Source organism: Astatotilapia calliptera, chromosome 17, assembly GCF_964374335.1.
Source record: "Astatotilapia calliptera chromosome 17, fAstCal68.1, whole genome shotgun sequence".
NCBI lineage: Eukaryota > Metazoa > Chordata > Actinopteri > Cichliformes > Cichlidae > Astatotilapia > Astatotilapia calliptera.
In genome coordinates this window covers 33108205-33116751 of record NC_137438.1, presented here as the reverse complement: position 1 = coordinate 33116751, position 8547 = coordinate 33108205, and the positions used below count along the sequence as shown (strand labels likewise).

At 41.4% G+C, this 8547-nt stretch overlaps 1 protein-coding gene across 1 annotated transcript; it reads right to left on the bottom strand.

The window, feature by feature from the left end:
* Positions 1-596: 596 nt before the first annotated feature.
* Positions 597-8073, bottom strand: gxylt1b (glucoside xylosyltransferase 1b). Its single transcript, XM_026147985.2, has 7 exons — positions 7746-8073; positions 6485-6683; positions 6212-6343; positions 5820-6071; positions 5535-5658; positions 5246-5418; positions 597-1657 (listed from the first exon to the last, which is right to left on the bottom strand). The coding sequence occupies exons 1-7, from the start codon at positions 7934-7936 to the stop codon at positions 1499-1501; spliced, it is 1230 nt and encodes a 409-aa protein (XP_026003770.2). The 5' UTR covers positions 7937-8073; the 3' UTR covers positions 597-1498.
* Positions 8074-8547: the final 474 nt, after the last annotated feature.

The following is an 8547-nucleotide window of genomic DNA, read 5'->3' as shown; positions in this document are numbered from 1 at the left end:
GTCTCTCTGGGGACCCGGCACTGTTACGTGTTGCATTTAAGCACACAGGTCAATAAAGGTAATTGATAAGCTCTAGGATATATTGTGATAAATGAAGGATATCTCTGGTGCAATAAATCAAACTACCTCTCAGGCTATAAATGGACAATTGTATGCCCCCGCCTAATGGGAATAAGCATAAACTCATCTCCGTATAACAGACAGACATCTATAGAGCTGTATTATTGGGCCATCACTTACACTTTATGAGCACCTCAGATACTGAGGCAGGGCCAGTGCAGCATCTCGGAAGGCCAGTTTATAGATTATTGGCAAGTCCATCGATCTGTCAGAAGAAGCCTTGGAATCACTTTTTCAACTGAGACGGGCAGAGCTGACAAGTGCCTTATACGGCTAAAAATTAAACGTAACGTAAGATGCTTGAATTTGTCTTCCTATTAAATAATACCAAGAAACTTACATTCCAGACTCATGAGTTATTTAATATTGCTTTATGGCAGTTTACTTGATATTCTCCCCATCAAAGGGTAAACTTCTTCTACAGGCACTAGTGAACACATGAAAAACTGCTGCCCTCTAGTGGTCGCAAGCTGAAATGATCTTTATCCATTTTTATTTTGAACATAACAAAACAATGACGCACATTACTGTCACAAAACCGTCACACTCACATACACACTCGCAGTTATAACATTTTAAATTTGAACAATTAAAAAAAAAAAAAAAAAACACCCAGCAGTGCAAAAACTATTTAAAACAAACAAATACTTTGGCATCAGGAAAGAGCTCACAGCTTATTTGCACATTCACCAGAATTATTTCAGCACAACTATATGCTAATATATATTTAGACAGCTATTTCACCCCATTTTTAAACTCACATTTCCATCATGTGTATACTGACACACGCTTTCAGTACATTGTACACATTTTTTTTTCTCCATGGTCCTTTCTCATAAATAACTGCTGAGTGGTTTCTGGAAGCTGAACAAAAAAAGAAAAGTGGTCCAGTGCATGTGCCTCTCCAACTGAGCGCTGCAGAAAGCCTTTTTGTCCAGTTTTGATGAGATTATTTTCTCTTGTGGCTCACAAGGTTCAAAATAAATTCTCCAATATGGAATAAAAAAAAAAAAATCTTCTGTTCTCAATTTTAAAAATTCATGAAAGGAAAAAAAAAAGCGAAGTCCTTGTTTCAATCTGCGGCCAAGATCAGAGCTTTGTTACAAGCCCGTCTGGCCTGTTCTACATTGTAGTCCATTTTAGAGCTTTTGCGTCACTCTTGGTGGTTTACAAGAGCTGAGCAGTCATTAGTCTCAGTCTAAGACTAGCCCAGCTGCCTCAACTCAAGCAGCTGATGACAAAGTTTCACTCATTAGATTTTTTTTGGTGTTTAGGCTTTCAAGATCAGCAGGTACGACTTCAATTCCTTGCAAAAGCTCATCATCCATAAAGCCCATCATCCATAAAGCCCGTGTCCCGTCATTGTCCTTCAGGTTCGTCACCGCTCCCGAGTTTTCCTGTTGATCTTTGCCACACTGTTCCTCAGTCTCTTCGTAAAGAGTGTGTGTGATTTACCACAATAAGTGTGTGTCGTTTTTAACAGTTCCTCTTCTAAAGGCTCCAACAAAGACGTCACTGGGTCTGTGCCGAAAGTGTACTGGAACGACAAAACAGGCCTTTCGTTAAGTCTGGCTTTGTGTTTTCAGCTTAACTTTGAGTTCAATTCCAAAGCTTTAATCTGTTTCAGCTTGGACCACGACAAAGAAAAGACGCGTGATATTTCAATCTGCAGTCTGTTCTGTATTCTATGACCTCTCTGCCTGTCCAATCCAATATATGGAAGGCATAAAGCGAGGAGCGCAAACCTCCCTGCATATACAGAAAGCCAGAGGAGGAACGCATGTTTCATTTAATTTCTCCCTCTTGAACAAAAGCCTAAAGAACATAAAAAACACTAAAAACTAAAGAACATTCTCTTTGTGTGAATCAAAGCTCAATATCAAATTTGGCATTTCACATGTAATGGAGACCTTTGTGTCCAACACGCAGGCAAAATAACTTACACTATCCCATTTCTGTTTCTTAAGTATGCTAGTGTCCTTATGGCTCTGCAGTTGGCTCAGAAACGTGAAACGAGAAGCAGCAGAACTGATCAGATTTCCCAAGTGAGCGAGCAAAGTGGTGTGCTGAGCTGAATTTGTGCTCAGAAGATGCGTTTCCTTAGATACATTAAAAACTAAATCAGCTTCAATCATGAGGGACTCCAAATCTGATTGGTCAGCCAGGCTTGCACATAAACCGCTGGGTGTTGATGGGGGTCAGTTTTATGCTATAGGCTTACAATCCAGTAACAGCCAGGGATTAGAGGAAGAATTTCATGTCTTCCCAATAATGAAGGGCCCTTTACAATACTCTGAGGAAATCAATGGGGAATTACCATTTTTTATGCCAGCTCATTTACTTGCAGTTGGGTCTGATATTCGGTCACAAAGAGCAAGAGGTTTTTATGAGTGCATACTTATACACACCCGCTGCTCATAAAGTTGCATTTACAGTTGGGTGTATTGATTTTGTGCGGCTGATGGGGCGCTGCTGGTGCGAACACTCCAACTCTAAAAGTGCCACCAGCTGTAAAAATTTAACTGCTGCTTCCTGGGCGCAGCTTTTTTTTGCAGCAGCGGGAGGGAGGAGATGCTTTACGACAGACAGGCCGATGTGCTGTGTTGGAGGCAGGGGCGGGGAGGGGCCGTACCCTCGCTTCTTTGTGTGTGGATGCAGAGCATGGACATTGACTTACACACACCGTCTCCGGTTTATTGGGAATATTAACTGCTAGAATAAAGATCCTGGTTAAAATATTAACCAAAAAAAGGGGGAAAGAAGTAAATCATTAGTTTTAGCATTAGCACAAATGATGCATTCAGGAGCCTTTGTCCTGCTGTGTAGCTGCTTATATATACACGAGTTGCATAACCCAGTGGTTCCTGGGCACAAAATGTGAGAGATGAAAACTGGTCTATTGTAGTAGTCCTGCAGTCATCTCACAATGTGACTGCTGTTATTATTGTCTACGTCTACAAACTCACTCATATTTAGAGGGTATGACGTACGCTCTCATTCTTGCTGCTCCTTCTGAGCCACAGTTTGTCTTGTAAATAACATCCTGAAATTTCAAAGTAAAGGCACCGTCAGAACCTGCCTTTTCTCACCGTTTCCCTAGCGATCATCACTGTGCCTCAGCCCCAAGTCACCTGACTGCACACCTGCTCTGTATTAGTATTCATTCATCATGTGCTGTTCAACCAGAAAAGGGAGTGTGGCACTTCCACTGTGGAGGTTTTGATAAGAAATTTGATAAAAGCTGCCTTGACTGGGGTCGTCTATCCTTGACATCACCGTCCATCAGCACAACCCTGCAGGGATAACGCTGCGCTTCTGCTTTCACAACAGTGACTGTGACAATACATACTTGCATACATTTCTTGGTAAATGCACATGGTACTGTCCTGCTACTATGAAGTGTAGCTGTACAACAAGCTCAAAGCATGAAATGTTTTTTCAGGAACTATTAAACGCACAAGACTAATCCATACTCTTGCATCCTTCTGGCAAACCAGACTTAAATCTATCAAAGTATTGTGCAGAATGAGTGGGTGTCTCCACCTGCACATACAGTGCTGGTTAATGTGTCTACTGCCATAATTGATCCTGTCCTGGAAAGCCACAGTCTTAACTGCAGGCCAAGGATAAGGTATAGATAAGGCATTACGCTGATCTATGTTCAATAGGAAAGCAATGAGGCTCCCAGTGTTGATGGCTTCATTAAGTAAATGCCACTCATGTCGTCAATATCATTACACTGCTGGTAAGCAACCCATAAACATCCTCGTGGGAGAAATTAGCTTTCCTCCAACCTTCTGCCAGTGGTGGAGATTTGTGTCTTCCAATGCAGACAATCTGAAGTCACCAGCACTTTTAGTCTTTAGGGTCAACACCAATCTGAAATCTCATCAAGGAGGGGAACGAATCAGGGCACGAGGTGTGTCTCTGGGTTCAGAGGGGCTATAAAAGGGCTTTCCATCAGACGTTGCGCTAAATTGCAGCTACAATACGTTGAAAAGGTTCAACACATCACTTTTTAAAGCTGGGACACTTTGAAATTAGCTTTTTGCTGCTTTTCATTCTGTCATATGAATGTAAACTTATCCATTTGTCTTCCACTAACAATATCTGTCTTTTGTATTTTTACACACCTGTTGCTTGTGAAGCTCGCACACAAGAATTTCACTCGCATGTACTGTACCAGTGTACCTGCACATGTGATGTGACAATAAAAGTGATTTGATTTTGATTTAAAAAGTATATAATCACTGTGTGTTGTTAAAACCCCTAAAACCATACACACACACACACACACACACGACTGTCTTTTGCCGTTTCTGTTTCTAGACCCTTTCACGTCTGTCATGTGTGTTCAGGGTGAACATGCTCTCATCTGTGAAATGCACAGGTCGGCAGTGGTGGACCTGCTAATCCTGGTATTCTATGGCAAATGGCACGGCACCGACAGACCAGGCTCATGTTGTTTGGTCAGAGACATTTACACCAGTGGGCTGCTGGAGGTCATTTTGCAGCTCTAGCAGTGCTTATCCCGCTCCTCCTTGCACAAAACAGCAGATACTGGTCCTGTTGATTGATTGATTAAGGGCCTTCTACGGCCCAGTTCATCTCTCCTAGAGTAACCGCCTGTCTCCTAGAATCTTCTCTATGCTCTTGAGAGAGTGCTGGAAGACACAGCAAACCCTCTGGCAAAGGCACCTATTGATGTGCCTTTCTGGAAGAACTGGAATACCTGTGCAACGTCTGTAGGGTCTAGGTATCACCTCAAGCTAGCAGCAGTGACACTGATACTAGCCAAACACAAAACAAGTGAAAGAATATTCAGAAAGGATAAGGAAGGAAAATTATCAGCAGCCTCCACCTGTGAAACCATTTCTTTTCATGGTTGTCTCATTGTTGCTCCTTTTTCATTAACACAAAGCAGTTGAAACTGATTTGTGTTAATGAAAAAGGAGCAATCGACCCCCTCTACTTAACTGACCAGATCAATATCCAGAAGTTTCACTGACATGCTGGTACACTCACATATTTATACCATACCACGATTGTTCCTTTAATTTTTCTGAGCAGCATAAATATCCCAGTAACACTCACATAATCCAAAAACACACCATGGCATGCTGACCTTTTTTATGGCTTCGTAAACAGCCCTGAAAGTAGGCTGTTTGTAGTCGTGGTAAACTCCTCTGTTTCCATGGAGTATGTAGATGCCATCCTCCTCAGCTGAGGCACAGTTGCTGCCATAGATGCAGTGATCCGGGCGATAGTTCCACTGGCACGGAAACTCCAGCAAGGACTCTGCAGACAGAAGCAGATGACAAAGGAGGCACAAACTTGGTATTCTGTACACTTTTACAGATACGATATGCTGTGAATTAGTAACTTAGTGTGTGTCTAAATGCGTGCAGTCATACCAGGGTTATAGTGGAAAATGATATTTAGTAGGTCCTGGTCTCCCCATGTTATGTTCAGTTTATATTTCTGGAGTAGAGGCATCAGGAGCTCTTCCCAGCGCAGCCCCACTGATGTCATGTCATTCTGTCAACACAGACAAGCACACACACACACACAACACGATTATATTTACAGTTTTGGTGCAGGGAGGTTCGCACTGGCACTTTCATGGACTTGAGTGCAAATCCACTAGAGAAGGAGGACATCTTGTGGTCACTAAAGGTAATACACCGATACAACCTCACCTTAAAGAACATGCTCCTCATACGTGTCAGATTCATGAGCATGACCCCTGAGTTGATGCCCGTCCTGCCGTAGAACGGGTGGCGGGCAAAGCGATTGTACCAGGCGATGCGGGGCTCCTCGTGCTCTGGAGCCATAGCAGCCAGCTGAGAAGAATTAAAGTCAGACAGGAACCTCCACAAGAGGTCCACCGGCTGCAGGAAGAGGATGTCTGAGTCCACATACACAATAGAGTCAACGTCCTCTAAGATGAGCTGGGAAAGGACAAAAGACGGAATATTTGTGATGCTCATGTAAGTGCAGAAAAGCAGACTTGAAGTAATCCAAAATAAAAATCACTACGAATACATTTTTCAACTTCAGTCTTCAGAATTAAAATAATATTACAGCTTACAGGTAAGAAGAGTCGCTGTGAAGCGCAGGGTTTGAAGAGTTTCTTCCACTCCGCTGCATTCTCATTGGGGAACCTGATGGAGTAGACTCTGTAGCTGAACCTGTAGCGAATAAAACCAGGCCACGACTGGAACTGGAACACAGATATGAATGCACTGGTTTTGCTACCTGAAGTAATGCACAATATGGCATTCGTAATCATCAGCACTCAACAGAAATGGCTACCAATGTTAGGTTTCATTGTTACGCTTCAAAAGCAAAGTTACCCACTCACAGCTTCAATGAAGCCGGCGTGAAGCTGATCTTCTGCAAAGATGTGCAGATGGAGGCGCTTGACGCTGAAGAGCACAGCAGACTTAATCATGGTGAGCGTCTCCTCCAGCCTCTCCCCGCAGGCCACCACAGCCAAGTGCATGGGAGGTTCAGGCCTGGTACCAGCAGCCTCCTGCTGAGCCTGCTGACGCATGATGTACCTGAGGGAGAAGACGTAATTGGAGGTGCGTTACACTCGGGCAGAGCCACACGAGATATTTTGGGCAAGATGATCTGAGTCCTATAACAGTAATAAACTTACCATATAGGAGGCAAGCTAGTATTTATTATATTCCTTTAGTGCAAAGGGTGGAGGATTTGGTGAGTGTGACTTGATCTCTCTAGAGCACTCACACTGTAGTTGTTTTAAGCCATGCCTGTATTTAACTGCACCCAATAATTCTAATCGTGAATAAATCCCCAAAGTAGTCATTTGTCACTACGGTGAAGAACTGTCCCTTTCTTTGTCTTATGTGAAAGAAACTTTTAAATTCTGGACTAAAAAACGTGTTTCAAAATGTATTTTCTAACCCCCTTAATAGAAAATAAAATCTCCCCAAAAATTGTGCTTCAGGCTGGGATACTTAAACCACTACGCTGTACAACAGTATTTGGCGCCCTCTGCTGGATTAAATATGCAAAGACGCTATCTAAAACGTATCCTGAGCCATTTCCCCCCATTATTTTCTGGGTACAAGTAGAAATTGTGATTATTCAGATAAATCTGTGACAGAAAATATCAACACGTTATTCAGATGTTTAATCCATTTAGTATGAAGTACCCACTTTTCTCTTCCTTTACTCTGCCCAAACCTGAACCATAGCAAACACAGCCATGTGTGGACACCATGTTGATTTAAAGCAGCGTGATAAAAACACACATTTAGGCTACGTCAGTTATTTTTGTACTAGCACATTTTTTTAATTCATTTGCCAAAGATATGGCTGTGGGACACACAATGTGTGGTTTACACAGATCCTACATCACTGACATATCGACACATATCTTTTATACATGAGACCTGCACGTTAAAGTGCAAACCTAAGCAGGTACTGTGCAGCATGTCTAAATATTTACTTGTTGAGCTTCCCTATGACCGAGTCGCATTCCTGTAGCCTGAGTGATTACACATGAGTACCTGAGCATGCTTTCTGAGTTTTACAGCTTGTCCCGTGAAGCACAACTACGTTGTTTCGATTTATTAAAACATTGAAAATCCTACCAATTGAACGAGAGTGCGTTTTTATCCGTGACCCCTCGCCTGGCTCCAGACGCTCGCAGTGGGATGAGAATCTTCTTTGCTCCGTTTCTTCTGGCGGCCACGTCCGAGTAAAAGAGCCTGCTGTAAACATACAAGCCCGAAAACACGGCAAACACCATGCACAGCATCAGTGCACGCATGTACCGCCGCATTATACAGTTTCAAAACGCAACTCGGAGCTGAAATCATTACACAGAAACTAGCATTTAATCATAGACCGCTAAGCTAGACGCCGCGGTAACGCACTTCCGGCGGGGATTTACAAAATTAAACTCATTCCAGCACCAATTACGCCCTCTGGCGGTGGTTTTGTTGTTGTTGTTTTTATACCTTTAAAGGTTTGTGGAGAACAGTCAAAAGTCTTACTTATCTGACTTTATGCTCATGTTAAGAAAATAAAATAAGAAGACAATATATGATTTGATGTATATAGCAAGACTTTTTATTATTTATTCTGACTCAGTATAATACTATTATTAAAATTAAAAATTCTGAGTAATTAATATATATATATATATATATATATAATATATATATATATATATATATATATATATATATATATATATATATATATATATATATATATATATATATATATATATATATATATATATATATATATATATATATATATATATATATATATATATATATATATATGCGCCGTTCTGATCCTTTTATTTATTTACTGGATACTGTGTATGTATAAGGATTTATCTGATCTAACCTGCGTAATTTTTTTTTAAAGTACACTTAGAAA

Coding starts and splice junctions, on each gene's coding strand:
- gxylt1b (XM_026147985.2), bottom strand. CDS start 7,936: ATGCGGCGGTACATGCGTGCACTGATGCTGTGCATGGTGTTTGCCGTG. Junction 6,684..7,745: donor AACGCACTCTCGTTCAATTG/GTAGGATTTTCA, acceptor CTTCTCCCTCAG/GTACATCATGCGTCAGCAGG. Junction 6,072..6,211: donor CACAGCGACTCTTCTTACCT/GTAAGCTGTAAT, acceptor GTCCTTTCCCAG/CTCATCTTAGAGGACGTTGA.